The 23,661-nt window shown below is 38.9% G+C and overlaps 1 protein-coding gene across 3 annotated transcripts; it reads left to right on the top strand.

Moving 5' to 3' along the window:
• The first annotated feature begins 1,303 nt into the window (after positions 1-1,303).
• Positions 1,304-22,967, top strand: LOC139731018 (thymidylate synthase-like). 3 transcript variants are annotated; one of them, XM_071641896.1, is made up of 7 exons: positions 1,304-1,379; positions 5,289-5,625; positions 13,133-13,312; positions 14,321-14,491; positions 16,925-17,025; positions 18,513-18,659; positions 20,501-22,967. In XM_071641896.1, the coding sequence occupies exons 2-7, from the start codon at positions 5,313-5,315 to the stop codon at positions 20,636-20,638; spliced, it is 1,050 nt and encodes a 349-aa protein (XP_071497997.1). In that variant the 5' UTR covers positions 1,304-1,379; positions 5,289-5,312; the 3' UTR covers positions 20,639-22,967. The 3 variants fall into 3 exon arrangements, with proteins under 3 accessions (XP_071497997.1, XP_071497995.1, XP_071497996.1); XM_071641894.1 differs by lacking the exon at positions 1,304-1,379 and adding an exon at positions 1,958-2,060; XM_071641895.1 differs by lacking the exon at positions 1,304-1,379 and adding an exon at positions 1,981-2,060 and having other exon boundaries at positions 5,292-5,625.
• Positions 22,968-23,661: the final 694 nt, after the last annotated feature.

Genomic DNA, 23,661 nt, shown 5'->3' with positions numbered 1-23,661 from the left:
CCCAACCAGTATTGTACAGTCCCTTTAATGTGAATTACTCTTTATTATCACTAATATAGACCCTATATTGTATGTTTCTGTTGGAAATGGAAAAAATAAATAATGAATGAACCTAATACGGAAAAGTCCACCTTCATATAACATGTTGATTGAGTGAATGCAGCGATATTAGTAGAACACATCAGTGAGGGTTTAAGGAAAGTTAAAGTTATAAATTTTTAACGTTTCTGCTCAGTCACTGCTAGATGAGAAGACTATACTATATACAGCCTGTGATGTCATATGTGTACAACGATACAAAGAAAACATAAAGAAAATTCAACATAATTTCTCTTTTCTTGCATGATAGAAAAGAACGCTTGACTTGCCTCTCTCAGAAGGCAGGGGGAATGATATTACCCGTATCGTATGTCAGCGACAAGTCAAGGAAATGTGCACTTTTTTTTCAAAAAAAATAAACATTTGTGAAATTCTTTTTATATTTTTCTTATATCGTTGTACGCATGTAACATCATACACTGTAGTAGTTTTCTCATCCAGCAGTGACTGCGCAGACACTTTAAAAATGCATACTAGTAACTTGTGAATGGATTGTCCGATTTTCCCCAAACTCTCTAACATTCACTCATTCCACGTGAAGGTAAACTTGTACTTATCAAGAAGCTAGTGCGGTACGCGTATCATGTTTGAATCGTATTCAACAGCTAGGACAAGACAATTCAGTGCTGTGCTCACTATTCAGAGGTTGCTGGCAGTATGAAAATACATACTGTATTAGTGTGGCATATAAATTTATCCCTGCGACACTACCAGGGCCAGGGTGCGAAAGACGTGAGACACAGACCGACAAATCTTCTAAGCTTTTACCATATACCGTACCATGGTGTTATTAGGTCCATAATACCTTGTACATTACACCGAAGTCAGTCGTACATTGAATCTGCATTGGAAGTGAACGATATTGCTCCAGGTCGATTACTGATCATGCTGATATGGCCGTATAAATTGTAAAGAACGAGCGATCGATGTCTGATACTGTATACGCCGTTATTTTCGCGAGGGTTTAATTTTCGTGAATTTCGCGAATTGCAGTTGGATCGCGAATTTAACAACTCGCGAAATTGTCTCCATGCGCTTTGTTGATAGAGCATTAACTTAAGCGTCGGTGTCAATTCGCGAAAACAACACCTCGCGAAAATGTCTATGACCTCGTCATTCGCGAAAATATCTGTACGCGAAAATAACGGCGTATACAGTACTAGTACGTGATGTCATGTATCATAGCGGCTGCATCAGTCTCTGTTCGTCTATGTACTCTGTGTCGTCGAATCTCTGCCAGCATCAAGTCAGAACCATGGGCTACGGGTACCCTGTCATTGGTAAATCCACACACCAGTCAGTTGAACTGTACTATATCCCTCATTAATGAAATCATGTTTAGTGATTGGACTAATAGCGTCATGCTACCAAATACAACATTGTTTCGAAGTTGATGTTTAAAACAGTGCCCAAGGAGAAAGATGAAAGTAGACGACCATGCCGTATAAATATTCACACGCAAATCAATCACTGTATGTTACCACATTTTACATCGACATTATGCAGAGAGTGCTGATTGTTTTCAGCCTCATAGACCACGGCTGTACACTAATCGTCTTCGCTGCAAGATAACAAACTTTAGGCCCCTAATTTCCATTATGTTTGATATGATATTGTATCTGGCAATGGAGGGATGCAACATTGACTTAGAATACTGTAACATTTCCAGCACCGCCACTGAATATGAGGGACGTATCCACACCTCCCTCCCCCCGGCCCCCCCCCCCCCCATGAAATCCTGTTCAGTGATTGGTCTACATTTTGCACACCACAGGTTGATGATTTTGATTGGCTTCCAACAGCTATTGCGCGGGGCATACAAATAGGGTACATGGTTTTGGCGCGCGGTACGGTATATCGAGTACCGCGGGCGGTCACATACACACCTGTGTTTTGATGCTGTCTTGTTCCAGTCGGCGTTCTTTGAATTGCACTAAAATCAACTCTCTTTCTCGCCGTGGGTAAGTGCACTGGCAAATTAATCTATATTTCTGGCCGAGGGTAGAAGGTGAATATCATAAAAGTGATCGCAATCCTCGATTATTTGATAACACAGCACAAAACAAAGTGGAACGTCCAACTTCATTCATTGTGAGAATGAGATCACAGTAAGTCAGTGGCTCCATCCATACACGGCTGCTGCACCCCGGGCTCGGCACGGCAGGTGGAGGCGGTCCGTGGCCGCCGGATTGCCGCTGTGCACTCGGCCTTTTGTGTCCCGATTTCTTAAAGTGTTGTATCTGCGATAAAATGTGGGTAGAAATTAGATTAGAAGAAAATTATTTACCCATTTATGCGGAGAGGCAACCCGATTATCAGGTAATTTTAATGTGCATTGGAACTGACTCTGACAGTACTACCCAATTAAACGGAGTATCGTACGACGTATACCTGTACCCGTTTAAGCGATACCCGATTACGCGGAGAGTACTGTACTGTATTTGCATCAGTGATTGCCAGTGGACAGTGATTTCCATGGCAGAGAAGAAAGAGAGCAATGCACTCATGAACCAAAAATGAAAAACAATGCTCTTACTTGGTTGAATCTCAGTTGAAATGAATTTCTAACTAAAGAAAAGCAAAGAAAGCGGACAAGGATGCAGTGAATCGGGATGCTGTCAGAGCTGCAAAGTTGCCCCAATTTTGCAGGAGGCTCCTCGGACTCTTTGATTTATCTACAGGTCCTTTACAAGAGAATACTATAGGTTTTCCCAGTCAATTTCATACTTTTGTCATTCCAATTCATGAATGTGCATTCAAGTTCACACATCACACACACTCAGAAATATTCGGGCATTCAAATTCAGAATCCGAGCAATTTCATGTAATGGGAGCTCAGTTTCATTTTCGTCAAGTCAAATTCATGCATGGGCATTCAAGCACTGCAATTCCTACTCGTGCATTCAAATTCACGCGATTGTCCCGATGAACTTGTTTGGGACATTTAATTTCATTTTAAGATGATCAATTGTCTACTTTGTGCAAGCAATCAATTTAATGAAGGAAGTCGAATAGATTTTTGAAGAAGACGTAACAGGGTACGGACGGGGGAGAAAGGGGCGAAAGTAACTTAATATCTGCACACTTTATACACCACACACACAGGCTTATTATGCATATTATTACACTGCAAAAAGTTGTGTCTTAGATATGAAACACCGAGCGCATTTCTGGTGTTAAATTAACACCTGGGGTGTCACTTCAAAATTTAAAACTTTATCTCTTTTTTTTAGACAGGTAATTTAGTTCTTGTTCTACTTGTTGATTTTGAACTTCAACAAGATAAACAAGAACTTTCCGATAAAAAAGTGCTTGATTTTTTTGGGAAAAAAATTGTACCCACATTGACACCAGAGTAACACCAGTTGGTGAAGTATCCTATTGACATGGGGCGGATGTTATACCATTGACATTAACACCAGAAATATCGAATCAACACCATGCAGTGTCATTGTTGAATTAACTACAGCACAGTTTCAAAAATATCACCAGCTACAGTGTCAAATTAACACCACGGAGTGCCAGATGAACACTTTCCAACACTCACAACATACCTGGTAATTCCTAAACCTGTCAGTGTGGTCCTCTATTGACACTTGATTAGTGTTAGATTTAACACCCATGGTGTTAAATCTAACACCAATATTTTTTGCAGTGTACACGTGTATGTTTAAAGGTAATGTATTGAAGAATGGGGGTAATGGGATAAGGACTGGGGCAGGAATGGGCAAAAGTTTCCAATAAAACAAGTAAAGAGGTGTATATAATTCAGGCTTATGTGCATTCAGTTATGTTTAATGCTTTTGTTTTGTTCTGTGTTCATGTATTCTCGGTTTTTAATTTCAAGACATTTTGAATTATAAGGTCCAATCAGCAGTGCACCAAACAGCTTAACCCGTTGAGGACGGTTTGATATTGCTACAACACGCATTTCCCATAGACGCTTGCCCGAGTATACTCGGGACTCGTCCTCAACGGGTTAAAAGTTTAAACATACTCCTTTCTGACACCGCACGCACTCAAAAAGGACAACACTCCAACAGTAAAGCAAACAATTCATCAATTTAAAAACAAGCTGACATAAAGTGATCTTGATAGTCCCGCAAAAGTTAACAAATAGCCAGGCCTGTTTCATAAAGAATTGTGATTGATCAAATTCATTGAATCAAGCGTAAGTTCAAAATTGAGTGTAAGTCTTGTTTCCATTTGATTTCAAGAAAAATCAAGTGTAACTTTCAGTACATTGAACGTTACTTGCGATCAATCACAAAGTTTTTTAAGAAACGCAGTTTGATTGATTGCAACTTTGACTCAATCTTTATAAACAAGCCCCAGATATCAATAAAAGACAAACATAACTTGTGGGCCTGTAATGTTCGTGGTTTCTGTTTCCATGTTGTCGAAATTGTTTTTCCCGAAGGTGTCAATCAACCTCCCCTATCATGCTTGTTTGTATACAGTGCCTCATGTTCCTGCATATGGTTGCCATTTTACCATTGTCATGCTCGTTAAGTTCAAACTTTAGAATGAACAGGTGGATCTATTAGGCAAAATAAATAATCTTCATCATGTAGTTCATCTATTCAAAGCTATGTGAAAAAGATACATGGCCCCCATACATGGCCCCCATGCTACCTACATGCAAGAAGTCCTATAAATTGAATGCACTTGTTTGAAACATGGTTGCCTTTTCACGAATTTGAATGACGAGATTCCATTGCCCCAGCACACTGGCTTGAAATGAATTTGAATGCTCATTGCTGAAATGCATGCTCCTATCTTAGATTTGAATGACGTAAATGAAGAATTGATTGCTCCAATAGTGAATTTGAATGACCGGATTTTGAATTCGATTGCTGCTTCAGTGCTGCAAGGGTGAAATTGAATTCTCAGAATAGGAACTTGAATAACAAAAGTATGAAATTGAGCAGGAAAACTATCTATAGAAGTCTTCCTCATTTAGTAAATTTACTTTTAGCCATTGAGATTTCACATAACCTGTAACACACGAGTACCAGTTTTCTTGACTGCCCTTGATACAATGTACCTTTCTAATATGGATGTATGAATGTTATAAACCTTGCACTATTCTTCCTTTACTCTGAAGTTTTTTGCCTTTGAATTTTTCAATTTTTTTTTTGTAATCAGTCATAACTGTTGTTGTTTTGTTTGTGTCTTCCTTTAAATAGCAGATTTCTCCATTAAAATACATAATGACCAGCACAGCTCAGCCCCTGGGTGAGGTCGACACAAATATGGCACACCCCACGTCGCCCAAGCAAATCAAGCTTTCCACAGAGAAGATGGACTGCCAAGAGAGCACACCGTCTGGGACGCCCTCCCAAGAGGGAAAGGAGAACCCTGCAGGGACAAACTCTGGCAACGCTGGTCCACCTCTACCACATGATGAGAACCAGTACCTGGACCAGATTCGGCACATCATGACACATGGGCAGGTGAAGGGGGACAGGACTGGAACAGGAACCAAGTCCATCTTTGGGATCCAGTCCAGATACAATCTCAGAGGTAATTAGCTGACATGCTGGGATGTGTGGACGTTTTTGCAGTGTGAACATTTTCCCAGATATCATGCTTTATTGAATTGGAGCAAAAAGAACATGTAAAATAATTTTTTTTTTTTTAAATATCAAAATATGTACAGGAGTACTCTACTTGTATGCTGCACAAGTAGAATTTGCTGAAAAGCAGCCATGCTGTTTTCCTGCCTGTTTTCTGCATATACACTCAGCAAACAAAAGAAAGTAAACAGTTTTTCATTTTTGTATTTCTCATAGAATATATGACTAAAAGTTATGTATTATATTCCATATGAAAAGTAATTTAATTGCCTATCTACATAGTACCTGGTAGGTCAATTAAAAGGGAAACATTACGCATGATTCAAGTGTTCAAGTAAAATATCAAACTTGGAACAGTTCACACGATAAAATGTGATGAATCAACATCTTCTAAATCTGAGGTGAAATGTGAATTTCCTAGCGTTTTTACATATTTATGTCATGTTTGTTTTTTTTTTCAATATCGGTCCATACAATGCTCTGTGAGGCTAATCTATGAAGTCCCGCGCGTATTGAATGTCATTAGTACGCAAAAATGTGCGCGTCCGGAATTATCATGCTGTCCAGTAATACCATACCTGTATATTGATGATCGACTATTGTTTCAAGTTTGTGCATGGTGGAACCAGGGATGCCCCATTGGGATCCAGGGGAGGGGGTGGGATGGGTCCAAATTGGGACTTAAATTGTGCGTGTTCATATTCTTTTTGAAAACCCCTTGATGAATTTTCGTCAAACTTGGCACATAGCATGCCTAGGGGGTTAGAATCTCAATGTGTTCATCTGGTCACCATGCTCTCCTTTGGGGCCCCTAGGAGGCCCAATTCCCCCCCCCCCCCCCCCTCCGGAATATTTACAAATCTTCTTCTCTAGAACCAGAAGTGATAAAGCGAAGTTAGCCTGATGACTGTTGTTCCAAGTTTGTTCATTGCAGATCTGCCCCCCCCCCCCCCCCCCTTTGGAGTTGTGAGGGAGGGAGGCATCCAAATACAGGCCTAAATTGTACATTTTCATCTTCTTGAAGACAACATAATGGATTTTCACCAACCTTGGCAAGTAGCATTCCTAGGGAGATAGGGTCTCAGTGAGTTAGGGTCTCAGTGAGTTCAAATATGCACCAGGGGGCTCAAACCTCCTAAATTATAAAGGAATATTTGATTATATTATTCTCTAAAATCAGAAGTGTTAGAGCTTAGAAAAGTCTTTTTTGTGTCCATACTGCATATTCCAACTTTCTAAGTACAGTGTACAGCTGTACTTGAAAGGTATTTTTACCAGTGTGATGGAATATGCAAATGGACACCATGCCTCCAGCTCTCAAAGCTACCCCCTGCCCCAAGTTTCCAATGTTCTCAGGTAAGAGTCTGCAAGAATGCATGGAAGATGAACTTGTAATACATACTCAGGTGAACGCAAGATCCCTGGGTCTCTTGTTTTGCTTAGTGTATTTAAGATTTCACAAGTTTTTAGTAGGTCTTTTATGTTATGCAGTACCGCAACTGTAAGTTTTTGAATGCAGTACACTGAAGCAGCAGTGAACTGTGTGAACTCCAACTCAATACCGGTAGCCTACCTGAGATTGTATCTAGCCTCAACCATCCATGCAAGTGTTGAAAAATGCAAAATACCTCATGCTCAGCAGAGAATGGAATGCTATATTTCTTTGTACATTTGCAACTTAAAATGGGTGCACACATTGTACAGCTCATACACGTAGATCAGACTGCTACATCAAAGCCACACTGGGTCTTTGCTAATATGGTGGCATCAACTCAACAGTGAAAGTTTTCCTGGGATAAGATGGTGGCAATTTGTGTGCCTTCCTTGTAACCCACCCTCAATATTATGACATCAGAAATATAGAAAACATTTCGGCAGGCTTCCCAAAATTGCATCTGTAGCTGTGTTACCATCGCTTTCTACGTACAGTGCAAAACAAGGACAGCTGCAAAGCATATGGGTGCAGGAATAGTGCTGAAAATTTCCATAGTACAGTACTCTCCGCGTAATCGGGTATCGCTTAAACGGGTACTCCGTTTAATTGGGTAGTACAGTATTCATCGCATAATGGGGCATCTGATAATCGGGATCCTCACTTAAATGATATACGCTTCCCAGAAACATTTCCAACGCACGTTATTTTCACTGGATAATCGGGCGGGGACCTCTTATAAACGGGACAATTTTTCTTCAAGCGATCTTTGATTTTGTTAATATTTTACACAAAAAATCTACCAAAATACCACAACAATATTTCAAAGATTCCGTATCAGTTGTCGTTTACAACAAACTCACAAAGCAAGCTTCGGATTGGTGTGTTTTGACCTCCGTCCATCCAGTACATGTACATGCATAGCCACGAAAGCGCCGTGTATAAGTATCCATGCCATTGCAAAGCACATGCCTCCGCGAACATTCTTCTCCCCTACATAAGCAAAGCCATGTGCTCGCTTGCAATTCCTACTCGACTCACATCCCAATAAAAAACATGCCTCGCTCATACAGCCCAGGCTGTGTGCGTTGTTTAATCTCAGTCATACACTCTGAGGGCAAAGTCCATTGTTATCGCGCGCCTTCGTATCTTGTTATCTACTGTCTTTGGTTTCAACTTTCAATACAACTGTACACTGTGATCTGTGTGTACGTCACAATCTTCCTCAGTTGTGACTGGGCAAAAGTTACGTGATTGAAATGAGGGCTATGAACAGTTACGTATTCAGTGAAATGGGGGAGAGAGTGGGAGGGAGAGCATGAAAGATGAGAAGGGTTCAATGTATGTGCGAATACGTAATGTTTTATGAATCTAGACTATGAGCTGACATTGATTACGTGTACACGCGTGTTTGACAGAAGAATCGAACCCGGTTGCGATTACTCTACATCATTGCGAGAATGCAGGGAGAGCTGGAGGGTCGCGCCGAGGGGTAGCGTGTTGTGTATTCATGTACATGTACAGTACGTCAGTATGCATGTGTGTGTGTGTGTGTGCACTACATGTACATGTCGTATGCCGTTAGTGTATGGTGAGTACTCATCGCGAAATCGGGCACCTCGCTTAAAGGGGCCGTGTTTGCTACTCCCAACCTGTCCCGATTATGCGATGAATACTGTAATGTCATAATTAGTTCCTATGCACATTAAAATTACCTGATAATCGGGTTGCCTCACCGCATAAATGGGTAAATAATTTTCTTCTTATCTAACTTCTACCCACATTTTATCGCAGATATAACCCTTCAAGAAATCATGAATGTCAAATTTTTATTGGCTAATCGCATTCTCTGCTTAATTTGCAAAGAAGACCGATCAATTTGGGAGTGATTAAACATGAAAACACAATACCACTACCGACTTGCCACACGTAAACGAACATTACACATGTAGGTGGCACTCACAATTGCATAGACAGACAGGAGTTGAACACACTTGCACTCCTTCCTTGCTCCGCAACAACATTCACAATACGAGAAGTTTGCAACGAAAATGAGGCCATGCACCAGCTCCATAATCTTACTTTTCCCCAGTCACTTCTCGAAAAGTATAATACCCGACGTTCTATACGTGGCTATAGTGCACACAAAGAGACGTTTTCATTTCGGAAAGCGCCTGCGTGTTACCAGGGAGGTGATCTCACCTCCCTGGTGTTACCGAGGAGTCCATAGTCAACGACAAAGTTTTCTGAGGACATATTTGTCCATAAAAAGAATGTAAATAATTGTTCTTTACTGAGCAAGTGTAAGGTATGTATAATGTGACGTGCAAGCACGCGTGTTAAGCATACAGTGTAGGTGTTTGGTGCAGTGTACAATGCATGTACATACAGATTGTGTGTGTCAATTGTGAATGAGAAGTGTTCTTCTGTTAATCGGGTACTCCGCTTAATCGGGTAAGAAACCCTCTGCCCAAGCCTACCCGATTATGCGGAGAGTACTGTACCAGATCCCAATGCAAGAAAAGACCATAAACGTTTGGAATGGCTTCCGATTTTGAAACTGATATTGTTGTTTTGTTTTTTGTTTTGTTTTTGTTCATATTTTATAGCTTTAGACTATTCATGTGTAGATCTATATGTCCCTACATGGCACATTGCCACATTACCATGTAGACTGCTTTTGTATTAATTTAGAAGCTATAAGACCCATTTATCAATGACTCTAGATAGTAAATTCACATGGAGGGACTGTGTGAATGCTATTCCTAAATATTTTGGCAGGGCAGTCCATATGCTGAGAATGTATGTATCACACTGCATGTAGTGTGCGTTGTGTGATTACAGTTGAAAAAAACAAAAACAAAAACAACACAAATTTGGAGAAATACAAGATGTATTAATTTGTTACGTGATTACAGCTGGAAAAAAAAATACACAACCCAAAGTAAATACAAGATGTAATTCATTTGAATTGAATTAGATTTAGCATAGTATAGTTCTTGTTGATGTATAGTGCACAAATTCATGTTATTTTTTGCCTTCTCTATGATGCCAATCAGACAATTTGTGCTATAAATTTGACCAAAATGTTGATCAGATGAAATGAACTTGGACAAATTTGGAGATTTGGAATCATGCACTGCTCATCCCATTTCTGAACCACACTGCTTCTCAGCAAGCCAACCCCCCCTACCCTCCCCCCCCCCCCAAACGACAAGCACAGTAATGGCAGCGAATACCCCAACAATAACAGGCAAATAGTGAACCTGTCTAGTGTACTCATTTTTAGTCAGTCACCTTGTACCAATGGGATTCATGCGTTGTTATATTGTCAAGTTTCTTCACCTTGGCTTAACCCGTTGAAGACAAGTCCCAAGAACACTCGAGTAGGTGACTATGGGAACTGCGTGTTATAGCAAAATCAGTCCATCCTCAACTGGTTAAAAATAAGCACTGATCAGTGGAAGGTGTCAAGAAAGTAGTGTGAGAAAATTTTTGATGGCTGGCAACGTGCATAATACACCTTCTCTACAGGAGACCAGGGAGTCTGTTGTTAAGATATATTTAAAAAGTCCAAATGTAAATATGATAGAGAGAAAAGAAGGGAGGAGAGCTGTGGGGCACTTTATGTGGATTTCACACCTTAGACAATACAGGAACATTTGCTTAATAGAGTGGGCACAGTAAGAGGTACGGACTTTGGATCACAGCATCTCCAGTATCCCAGCATACACAACCCTTAAATTAGATATTTTAAAAGATGGCACGGACAAGTTGATTTGGAATGCATGTAATACTTAAAGAGGGATATCAAGTCTTGAGAAATCACCCCTCTCCAAGGAAGCAGAAGTTCCCTCATTTAACTTTCAATGTCCTTAACCCATTGAGAACAAGCTGACTCTGCTATGACACACACAATACACATGCCCAAGTACAGAGTAGTCGTCAGTGGATTAAATGGATGTTCAATCCTTTGTATGAAAACAGAAAAATCAGAGAAGTAAGTCGGTGCAAAATTTGGGAGAAAGTCAAGACATATAAAAAAGGTTATGAACTGAGTTTCAATGTAGTATGTAGACATTCTCGCACACATCCACAATACAAAGTGTATGCTGTAAAAATGCGTGCAAGGTATACAGTTGTACTTTGCCAGAATCTGGAATTATCTGTACTGTTTGTTAGTGTTAGATGTCTTGTTATTCAGATAGTTAACAGAGATAAAAAGTTAGCATTAGTTTGATGTGGCTATTCTTCAGGTGATACAGTGGACTCCCATTATAACGAAGTTCTCGGGACTGGCAATTTTCTTTCGTAATACTGAAATTTTGTTATAACTGAACAAATAAACAATAAAGAATACAGAACAAATAATGTTGTGGCCTGAATTTTTACTTCGTTGTAACCAAAATTTTGTTATAACCGTGTTCATTATAATGGGAGTGCACTGTAGTAGTATTCAAATAATCCAGACTCCTTTGTATTTGTGTTGTGTCTATGCAATCATGTCCTTGTATATTTGACTTTTTGCCTTCACTATTTCTTGAGAGGGATATCATTTCGTGGTTTCAGAAGACACGTTATCAATTATTTATTTATTCATTAAAAAAGGAAATAGGTATTTGATTGTTTATTTATTGATATATTTTTTTTATCTACCAGGGTAGCCCCATCAATGGTTTATACACTGTTATTCTTGGGGATCTGCAACATTATTAAATAAAGTAACAATTCAAGGATCTCCCATTATACATAGCAATTCTACAAATGATGGCGATATTATGTGTAAATAGACCATAGTACAAAGTTAATCAGTGAAAATAAAAACGTACATTACTGGTACTATGAAAAACAGTACGACCCCCTTAACACCATCAAGTTTACCTATTTCTACTCTAAGAGTGAGATATATGTCTGATGAATCAATGTTTGAAGGCAGGTCATGTTTTGGACTTCTGTGGGGAGCTAATTCCTAAGACATCATGCAGCATAGTATTAGAACTACATGTGTTTATTCTTTTTTTTTCTGGCTGCTTGAACTTGTGAGACTATGAGACTGTTGTTACTTGTGCTTCGCATACCATATATTACCAAGGGGTATAACAAGTTCTTGAACATATTCTGGCCTGAACTGTCCTTTAACCCTAACTAGGCCGGGCTATTCCCAGAATTCGCACACACATTGCCTATGACGTAATCTAAAGTACCACGAAGTTAGATTTTAAAAAAGATTATCATTTATGCTTAATTATGCTAATTTATGCATAATGATGCATGAAATCAGTCAATTTGGTATAAATCACTAAATAAAGCTCGAAATGGGCTCATTTTTTGTGTAAATATTCTTTTTAGTGTCCTAAGCAAATATATGAGAAAAAAATTGTGCCATCTGAAAAATTTTTTTAATGTATTTTATTGTTTTTTTAATTTCTTATGTATTTCTGTGTTTTTTCGACTTTATGTTTTTCATTGTTTTTTTAATGAAACTTGTCCGCGACATTGTTCCGAACAAGAAAATATGTCATTAATTGATTTTAATCAATAAAACCCCAAAATCATCATGCTTTTATGAAATTTGCCTGTAAGCACAGTTTGCAATGAAATTGTACACGAATTCACGTTTTTAAGCAATTTTTGGTCTAACATGCACGTACATATTTATGCGCAACTTCGGAATCGCGCACCCGGGCATCGCAAATTTGGTGTCAAAAGATGCGGGAGACTCGAAAGAAAAAAGTCATGAAACGTCGCGGCGTTAGCTTTTCGCTTAGCGATACAATGTACATCGCGCGAAATGTCGAGGGGGGGGGGCTCGGAGGCCCCCCCCCCCCCCCCCCCCCCCCCGGCCTAGTTAGGGTTAACCCATTGAGGACGGACTAATTTTGCTACTAAAAGCATTTCCCATAGACCACTCCCCGAGTAAACTCGGGACTCGTCCTCAAGGGGTTAAAACTGCTTTTACATACAATGTAATATGTTGAAATGCCACCTCCCTTCAAGCATCTTCCACCTCTGTTGTTTACAGACCAATTTCCCTTGCTGACCACAAAGCGTGTCTTCTGGCGTGGCCTGGCTGAGGAGCTGCTGTGGTTCATTAAGGGATCAACAAATGCCAACGAACTTTCTGAGAAGAAGATCCATATCTGGGATGCCAATGGCTCACGAGACTTTCTTGACAAGCGAGGGCTCTCTCACTATGAAGAAGGTAACTCTTGATTGATTTGGGAAAATGACAAAATGGGTTAAAAATTCTATAAGCCTAAAACTAGAGTTTGAGTTGTCTAAGAAGGAATGCATAATGTTGTTTGTGCCAAAGCGAAGTTCTTTTTTTCAGGTTTATTTTGAAATGTCTGTACTGGAAAAGAGAGAGAGAGAGAGAGCAAATAAAACATGCATTCTGTCCCATAGTCACTTGGCAATGGCATCTGTGAAGGGGGAAAAGTAATACATTATGGCATAATTGGAACTTGCAGGAGTCAGGAGGCTTTTTATCTTCCACATCACTATGTTATGGTAATTCAACCTTTGGTTTGCTAATCAGGCAACTTTAGTATTTGTATGACATGCATTGATATCCTAGTACTGTATATGCCGAATATTTCGCGAGGTTTTTATTTTCGCGAATTTCGCAAGTCAGGTGCTATTCGCGAAATTAAATACATGCGAAAATATTGACTCTGTTCCCGACGTGAATGTGACGTACGCGTGTAGACTTCTCCATTCAGTACAGGACTCCACAATCGAGAATTTAACCACTCGCGAAATCGTCGGGAATTCCCGATTCGCGAACATTTATACTCGCAAAATATATGGCATATACAGTATCATGGAACCAATAGAATTGAAGTAGAAAGATCTTACTCCCTAGTCACATCAACATATAAATTCTGACAAAAGAAAAAGAAACTATGTGTCGTGAATGGGGCAATCTTATAGCAGCAGACAAATATGGATCAGAAGAAACAGATTGAGATGAAAAGCGAATAAAAACAAATGGAGGGGGGGGGGGTAGGGAGGAGACAAGAAGTGCAGGTGAATAAGAAAAAAATAAGATAAAAAACCCATAACTTGAGCTCATATGATGTAAGAACAATTTAGAGAAATTTGTGTGTGTGTTAGTGTGTAACGGAGAAATTGAGAAATAAAAAAAAGTTAAAATACATTTGTATATATTGTAACTTGTCTGCATCTCATACATTTTTGTGATGATCAGGTGACCTAGGTCCAGTGTATGGTTTCCAGTGGAGGCATTTTGGAGCAGAATACAAGGGTCGCTTTGCTGACTACACGGATCAGGGTGTGGACCAACTGGCCCAAGTCATAGAGACCATCAAGAACAACCCAGATGATAGAAGGATCATCATGTCTGCATGGAATCCACCAGGTGAGCTTAACACAGTGGGCACAAATGTCTGACAAGTCAAAGCGAGGAGGATGAGCAACTGTTGTGATTGAGCGGTTAAAGTCATGTGGATGATACCTCAGGCTTCCATGCATGCCTGAGGTTCAAGTCCCAGCAAGGAAGTTGTGACCTTTGGAAAGGCACTTCACTGTATCCCTGTTGCCAAGTCTTTCAGAGGAAACTTTACGCCATCAGTCCCATACGCATGAGAACCATACCCTATGCACATAAAAATACTTAAGCAGTGGGTGATGTAACAACAGTGTTGAAGATTTGCATTTCCCTGACAAAGTAAGCAACCCTAAAGCTCAGAAAATGTCAAATGAGGTGATCTTGCTGAATTATATCAAACTTGAATTCTGTGTTAAGAAATTGAATAAAATCAATGATTTGATTTGTTATCTACCTCCAGTTCAAGTTTCAAAGTGTTTACGCATTTTAAAGTACAAAAATTGCCTATGTGGCTACACTTGAATCTGGTGGCCAGCTTTCATATGTTTACTGAGGTACAGTGGTGTGAGGACATTAGTAAATTATACAAAATAGGAGAGTTTATGTAGTCTTGAGAATGTAAAATTATCATATCATAGAATTTGTTTTTTCACTCATGAGACCCAAAACATGAGACAATGGGCCGAATGCATAAAACAAGCAATTGCTTGTAAGCAATTGCTTCAAGCAAAAGCACAAGCTCGTCTAGCAAAAGGTCTAGCTCAAGCAATTGCTTAAATCCATATGCATAACCTTTTGCTTGTGCTTATACCTTTTGCTTGTCTCGGACAAGCAATTGCTTGCGTTTTCAACAAAAGGGACGTCACGCCTGTGCGCACACAAGAACAAAGGCGAGTGTGACAGCATGTATTTGAAAGGGCGTGTGTGTGCGGAAACATTTCCTGACATAGCAGAAGAGCTATGAAATGACACTCATAAATGCACACACATACACGTACTGGCTGATTCCCATCACTGCTTATAGTAGCCCGGATGTGCCAGATCGCACGTGGAGAGAGGTCTCCTTGCTCTCCACCGAAGCCAGACATCCTACCTGTTTTTCATCACATTTTGCGTGCTAACCACTGGACATTCCCGTTGTTAAAACGGTAAAATTTCTTACACTACTTAGGAGTAATTTCTCGTAGACTTATACCACTCATGCACAAGTGTGGTCTTTCTTTTATTAATATGAATATGATACTTAAAAGGGAACGTCCCAGTTATTAAGCAAAAGCTTAAGCTCATTTTACAGAGCTTGCAAAATCGTAAGCAATTGCTAGCAAGAATAAGCAAAAGGTATGTTTTATGCATACGTTTTTAAGCAAATGTTTGGTCTTTAAGCAATTGCTTGCGGGCAGCAAGCAATTGCTTGTGCTTGCTAGCAAGAGCTTCTGCTTGCAAGCAATACCTTGTTTTTATGCATACGGATTCGAGTAAAAGGCTAGCACAAGCAATTGCTAGCGTTTATGCATTCGGCCCATTGTGAGGCATGGAAAGGGCTTCCAAAATCCAATTTAAATATTGCCCTATTCAAATGCTATATTTCGTTTCTCCAAATAATGTCAGATTTAATTGTAAACGTCATGCTTTAGCCACTTACTTAGAGCTGTCACCCTTTCTCCCATAATGATGTTTCTCTTGCTCATACACAGTGAAATAATTGTTTGCATTTTATTTCACTGTCAAATTGGCAATGCACCTTTTATACATATAGACACGTGATTGAGAGACTTCTCTGTGACAACTTTGATAAAATAGTGATTATTACAGCCTCTATGTAATGTACCTGTTGAGTGCTGAGCATGAATGTGAGTTTTCAGAGAGTCACTTTATTTTTTTGTTACAGAGTGCTTACATTCCTCTCACATGATATTTATAGCTAGGATTGCCATTAGACATAGAAAGATATTCCTGCTTTATAGAAATTAAGTGTCATGAGAGCATGGGGTGTGTTCGAGCGCTCTCTTGAAGCGAACAGTACTATACCATACTCGCGCCTGAGGAGCGCTCGAATGCTCCTAAAGTATACCGTACTGTACTGTACTAAGCCAAAAGTGGACCACTTCCCGATGTGCTAGAAGGTACCAAAAGCGTACCAAAAGTTCGCATGTGAGAATGCACGTAGCATGCACATACGTCACAATGCAAAGAGTTCATTCTCTTTGTTTTGGACATCTGTAGGTAGTTCGAGCGTGCCAGGTGAATTACCTTTTTTGCTACAAAATGCATGGCCCCCTCAAAAAATAACTCATGAGGTACGCTTTCTCCACAGAGCGCTCGGATGCTCAAAATCTGGCACAGTTCAGTACAATACGCTGTAGTTCAGTTCGCTTTGGTTCACTGTAGAGAGCTCAAACGCACCCAAAGACAGGTCAGAAAAAGCTAAAATATGGTTCTTCCTCCTGGCATCTCTTGACCCAGATCTGCCAAAGATGGCGCTGCCTCCTTGCCATGCATTTGTCCAGTTCTACGTCTGCAATGGAGAACTCTCCTGTCAGCTCTACCAGAGGTCAGGTGATATGGTAAGCCATGTGTGATATCTGTCCTAGTAATAACTGTCCCCCTCAAAAACAAACAAACAAACAAAAACAGAAGACAAACATACTAACAACAACATGGCTAATAAAGACATGAGTAGAGGCCATGCACTGATTCATTTTTGTAATAAGAGATACTGGGGATTTTTAATTTGATATTCACCAGCTTGTTATGTAATCCCAGGAGAAGTCTGAGGTAGTGAATCCCACCAATGTTGGTCTATCAGTGGTGCAATTTGACTAATTTACAACTATTACTAAATAGAAAAAAGTGACAATATCACATCATCATTTGAAGCAGTGTTAATGCAATTCTGAGCCATTAGGGACGGTGATTTCATATTTCAGGAAAAGCCTTTTGCATTCAAAAAGTCTGGAAGGTCATTTTGAATTGGCTAAAAGAATGAATATTCCTTCTTTGCCATTGATATTTGTTACAAATTAACCCATTGAGGACGAGTCCCGAGTATACTCGGGCAAGTGTCTATGGGGAAATGCATGTTGTAATAAAATCAAACCATCCTCAACGGGTTGAAAGTAAATTGACATGAGAATTCCATTACCATGAATTCCATCTGTTGTGCTCATGGATAAACACATATCCCTTTCAATACACAAGGCAAGAAACCTTGCTGATTGTTGAGGGAGGGGGAAATACATCCCATTTTAAATCTCAAGTTGATTTTTTGCCACACACGATGATAGGTAAATTAAAGAGAGAAAAAGGACTATCCTTATGGTCTGAAGGAGAACTCAGATTTCTAGCATGTTTTGTATGATGCAAGAATTTTAGTGCAGACAGAGCAAAATCACTTGCCATACAATTATTGGACCTGAGCAGATTATTTACTTTTGTGGAATTGTAAGTGCATGAGAGGATATGGACAAAAGTTGTTGGTGTATCTTGTATCCCAGAGATTACCCATAACTTTTTTCGTGAGAAAAATTAGCTATTTAAAAATGTGAATTGTAGAAGTAAGTGCCATAGCATAGTATACAGGTGGTTGTGGTTCCATCATGACCCCATGATTATGGTCCCATCGAGGGCATAAGTTTGTAAAGAATTTAAATGATTTCAATTTAAATCTCTTGTAAAGTTGGGAATTAATTGCTGGCCAAGTACTTACATTCCATGAAAGGTGAAGAGATTTAAATCACTTTATAAAGAATGTCACTGAAGCCTCTTCCTTCATATCCACCAAGAGGGGCTTCATTTAGGACAACAAATTCAGATTTTCTTTCTCTGCTTCAAAAGTGCAGTGGTAAATCATCTCCAGATGTTGCAAGGATTGCAAATTGCAAGGCAATTTTAACTTTGATCCTTAGATTTTAGTGGATGAGATATCATGCCTGGATTGCTTAATGATAGATCAACTGTGAGATTTACATGTCTTTATACCCAAGGATTCACATTAGTGTGTGTTACACCATCTATAATAAGTAAACACTCTTGGTGTAATGTCATGTTGCAGGGCCTTGGTGTACCATTCAACATCGCCAGCTACTCACTTCTGACATACATGATTGCCCATGTCACTGGACTGCAGCCAGGTGACTTTGTCCACACAATTGGTGATGCCCATGTCTACTTGAACCACTTAGAACCTTTGGAAGTACAGGTAAGACAGGTCGCCAGGGCTGAAAATAAAGAGTGTAGAATATGTGTTATTATTACAGTAAGAAAAACTGAAACCTGTCACATCTAGAACAGTGTGCTCTAGATGGGGATTTATATGCTTATTTTTTTTTTTTGCACTTCCTATAAGTGCATCTTCACCATTTTCAAGTTTGTTTTGATAAATGGAGTCAAAATAGAATGGTAGAAGTTTCATATGAAATGGACCTATAATAAGATAATTATGGACTTTACATTCTCACATTTTTTTCTACAAAACAGTGATATTATCAGCAACTTATTAGATGAAGTGATGTCATCTCGCGACTCTCAATCACCTGTAAATGGATAATAATGATAATAATAATAATAATAATAATGATAATGATAATGATAATGATAATAATAACGATAATGATAATAATAATAATATTAATAATGATAATGATAATAATAATAATAATAATAATAATAATAATAATAGTAATGATAATAATAATGATAATAACACTTATATAGCACTTAATACTGATGTTTCTAAGCACATTTTCTTCTCAATTTTTCTGTTGGACATGAAATCAAATTAACTTGTTTTCTTGGCATCAAATCATTGTAGTCTTGTAATCTAGTAACAATGATTCTGAGAGGAGTTGGTGTTGCACTTGTTAAATTGCTGACCAAATACATGATTTTTATACAGTGCGCTCCCATTATAATGCACAGTTATAACGAAATTCCGGTAACAACGAAGTAAAAACTCAGGCCACAACATTTTCCGCTCTATGTTTTTTATTGTTTATTTGTTCAGTTATAAAAATTTTGATATAACAAAAGAAAACTGCAGGTCCTGAGGACTTCGTTATAATGGGAGTCCACTGTAATATTTTTCTATACAAATCAATTGAAGTGTTGAGTTGATGGCATTGCATCCTTGGATTTGAATGATTTGAATAACCTAACTTTCCAATTCTATTTCTGAGTTTGATGAAACTTCTACCATTGTATTTGTCTGTCAGCACGTTCAAATCAACTTGAACAAGGTGTGGAACAGAATTTCAAGTAAAATTATCTTTGTAAGTCTTGAATTTTGCAGACTGTGGACAGGTTTGTATGGGCAAAACCTAATTACCAAATCTGTGTGTTTTTGTGTAGTCTTAGTATGACATCAGGTGAAATGCACAAACTGTTCACATCATGAAATACTGTAAAAATGTTTTTTTCCGCGTACAGAAACTTTCACGGTTTCCATCGGTGCCGACTTTTTCGCGTGTGTTTAAATTCGCGGTCGGTAATGATAGTGTTGTAACAAGCGACGAGTTCAAAACATTTTCACGTGATGTTAAATTCGCAGTTCAACCTCAAAGCGCGAAAAGCGCGAAAATAAAACCATCGCGAAAGAAACCACTTTTACAGTATTCTGGGCATCCAGTTATTGACTATCCAGCTGAGGTCCAAATTATCTCTAATTTTATTTCAACATCTCAAGACAAATAGCAGAAAACAAATGATGTGTTTCAATCTTCGAGGTTAGAATGCAGCAAAGTGGTTCATGTTGAGAACGATGCAATGTGCATACAGACTGTTTTCCTCAAAAAAAAAAACATAGATCAACTGTGCTAATACTAACTTATCACTGCACAGAATTCAACCTGATTCATCTCTCATATCAACAAACTTTTTGAGAGGTAGAGAAAGTATCAACAGTTCTAGTGATTGGTTCATGTATAAATCATTGAATTATAGTTCAGTAAAAGGAAATGTCTTAATTGAGGTTTGCACAATGTAGAATATTTCTCATGACTTTCCCCTCTCACTCCAACTGTCTCTACCCATTTGCTATCACAGCTAAAGAGAGAACCAAGACCATTCCCCAAGCTGGTCATCAAGAGACAGGTCTCCAACATCGATGATTTCAAGTTTGAGGACTTTGAGTTAGTGGGCTACAAACCACATCCCAAGATTGCCATGACAATGGCAGTTTGAGGCATGGTGTCGCTCACATCTCTACACTACATGTTTGAAATGAAATAGCACTTCCAGTTTGACTGATGACTATAACAACAGCAAATGGACAAGTTTCAGTACAGTCATACTTAAAAATTGTATCTATTTAATATTCAAGTCATATTTTTGAAAACCAGTCCTTAGTTGTTTTTTTTTACCTTCAAAAGTTGAGCCTGAGCAGAAATACTTTTAGTGGGGTACTCAGGACATTATGGAAAGTTTCATGTATCTATTTAATTAAGTAAAATGTTCAGGTTTTTTTTTTCATCATCAAGAATGCATGTAAAATATGTACAGATACCATGCACAATGTACAGATCAATGTACAGATGTCCCTTGTAATTGTCTAATAAAGCAGAATGGGACATTCCTGAAAAGTTTTATGTGATTGGTATGCACATACTCAGTTTAATGCTTTGGTGTTTTAGCCATCACAGGGACTACGTTTTAAAGCTGTACAAAGTAAAAGTCATGAGAGATGTACAGAGAATTAGTGTCCATTGTCACAGATGTTAGGCATTCGTCACCTAAATTCTCCTTTCATAGCTCCTCACAATCCGCAACAATGTCTCCATTTACTCGTGTGCATTTCATGTGCATGCTACATTGTAAAAAAGCTCTATGAGTACCATCAGGAACACTGCAGTTGTCTCTACATCCAGTATACCTCCTTGGTCTTGTCTTTGTGATAAGCAAAGTAAAACTGAGAGATGATGAGTAGTCGTAGTAAACATCACAATGAGTTCTTTGGGCCAGTTCTTCTATTGCTTACTTAAGTTGGTAATTTTCAAGTTTTACCAGCCAGTTCTGTTATGTTATTAAGTTAGGTCTTTTTTTTTTTTTTGAGGGATTTTATTTTGTTGTTTTTCAGTGATCTTTTAGAGTTACTACAGCTGATTTCCAGGTATACCGGTAAATAATTACAACCTAACTTCCAAGGCATAAAACTAGCTACTCAGCACCTCATCCTGGACAATTTGCAGTAATGTACCTTTACAGTGATGAGATACCTTCATGAGTGATCATAATGTTTGCCATGTCTGCAGTGATCCTGACAAGTCTGCCTGCAGAGAACTTACTCTAGTCTGAATTGTGACAGTATCATACTGCAGTTTGTCAATATTACTCGCCTGAAATACCAGTAATATGTGACACTATACCACCAGTCCAGCATTGGTGTATGTACCTAATATTTGATGTGCATGCATATGCGGATATGTACATATATGCTTGATATATAATGTAATGATATGTATTGGTATGCATGTGTTTATGTTATATGTTTGGTCAAAACTCTTTGATGAGATCAGTTATAACAAGGTACTATCCATAGCAAGCTGTTTGTGTCCCACAATGACTTATAATTTTATGTCGATGCGTATTGTGTGATTAGGTCACCTATAGTACGGTATCGCCTATAATGGGATGTGTGGAAAGATGGCATGGCTGGTAGCATGTCTACCTTGCTACCAAATGATTTGGGTTTTAATGCCATTAATCATGTCATCCCCTCCCTTAAGAGGCAAAAACACTCTTCTGTGGATAGGACATTAAATGGAAGAGCCATATGTGAGGGAGTGACAACCTAAGCATGTAAAAATTCCCACTTCATTCATTTATCACACACAGGAAAGCAGGTGGGAAATGCCGACCCCTCATGGTCCACCCCCCTCATGGTCCACCCCCTTTGACATGCAACATTGCGCAAACAGTGTCAACATGGCATGTAGTGCCATATTGGAAAAGAATCTATGTGGGTAAATTTTGTGATTCTAAATCTCATGTGAGGATGCCTTACAAAAAAATGAGTGTACCTGCACACTTGATACTCTGAAAATTGTGTGCATTGTCATTGGTCTGTGTATTTCTTCAGTACTGCATGCATTGTGCACAGTGTACCGATCAAAAGACTAATGGGGAAATCCTGCAGGTTTTCTGGAATAAAAGTGAAAAGCGCCCTCTAAACACTGCCAAGGGCCAACTTTTAAGCTCTCCCCTTCATGAGCTGTGCTGACTGAATGCACTTATCAGTGATCAGTGATTGCACTAGGACTGGGCGAATCACATGGTGGTTAAGTGGAAGAACACCAAAACATAATATGACACTTAAATCATTATGATTCCATGTAAGTACCTAAATGATTGGAGATGTCTTATATGAAATGTATGAAGCTGTCATCCTGTTCCAGCTATTTCTATATTCAATGTACATATAGAATATCAACAGTTAGAAGCATTTTACCAAGTGAACAGCTGCTTTCATATTTTCATACACTTTAATAAAACACACTCATAGAGTGAATGTATACAAAGCACTGGCACTCTGTTCATGGGCTCAGTTTTTGTGTGTCTGACAGTGTCTAGGTGGTGTCTATGAATAGTTTCAAATTGCTGAAGTGTTCAGGAAATACAGTAGTAAGGAATGATCATAGTGGCGCTTTGTACAGTGTATTACACCATGGACCATGCTACAGTGAACATGAACCATGGTGGTCAGTGTCACTTTCGTGTATGGGATGGTCCTGGGCTGTGTGTGTTCATACAATTTTGGTTTGACTGCACGATATTGATGACCTCTGGTCTGGCAGTTTAGTTTACCACTTAGGGGGTGGGAAGAAGAAAACAGCAGTTGATTGGTCATTGCTTGGTAGTCTGTGTGTGTGTGTCTGGGTATGTCAGTGTGTGTGAGCGTGCGTGTGTGTGTGTGTGTGTTGTATGCCTGGGATTGTCTATGACTATCTGTGATAGACTTTTTTTTTTCCTGCTGACTATGCACCTCAAGAAATTACTAGGTGTAGATAATAACAAGAATTTACAATGCTTGTATAGCACATAATGCATAGCATATACATATGTCCCTGTATGCTCATGAAAAGGAAAGACAAAATTTGAATACAGTTAGTATACACATGCAATAAACATCTCAATTTTGATTGAAGATACATGTATATTCACCAGGTAGCCTTATTGTGGTGGATTAGTGAGAACATCATTATCTTCTA

Source organism: Diadema antillarum, unplaced genomic scaffold, assembly GCF_040938485.1.
Source record: "Diadema antillarum isolate AM-2024a unplaced genomic scaffold, OU_Dant_1.0 seq00000348_RagTag, whole genome shotgun sequence".
NCBI classification, from domain to species: domain Eukaryota; kingdom Metazoa; phylum Echinodermata; class Echinoidea; order Diadematoida; family Diadematidae; genus Diadema; species Diadema antillarum.
The sequence above is the reverse complement of the archived record's forward strand: the minus strand, read 5'-3'. Positions and strand labels throughout refer to the sequence as shown.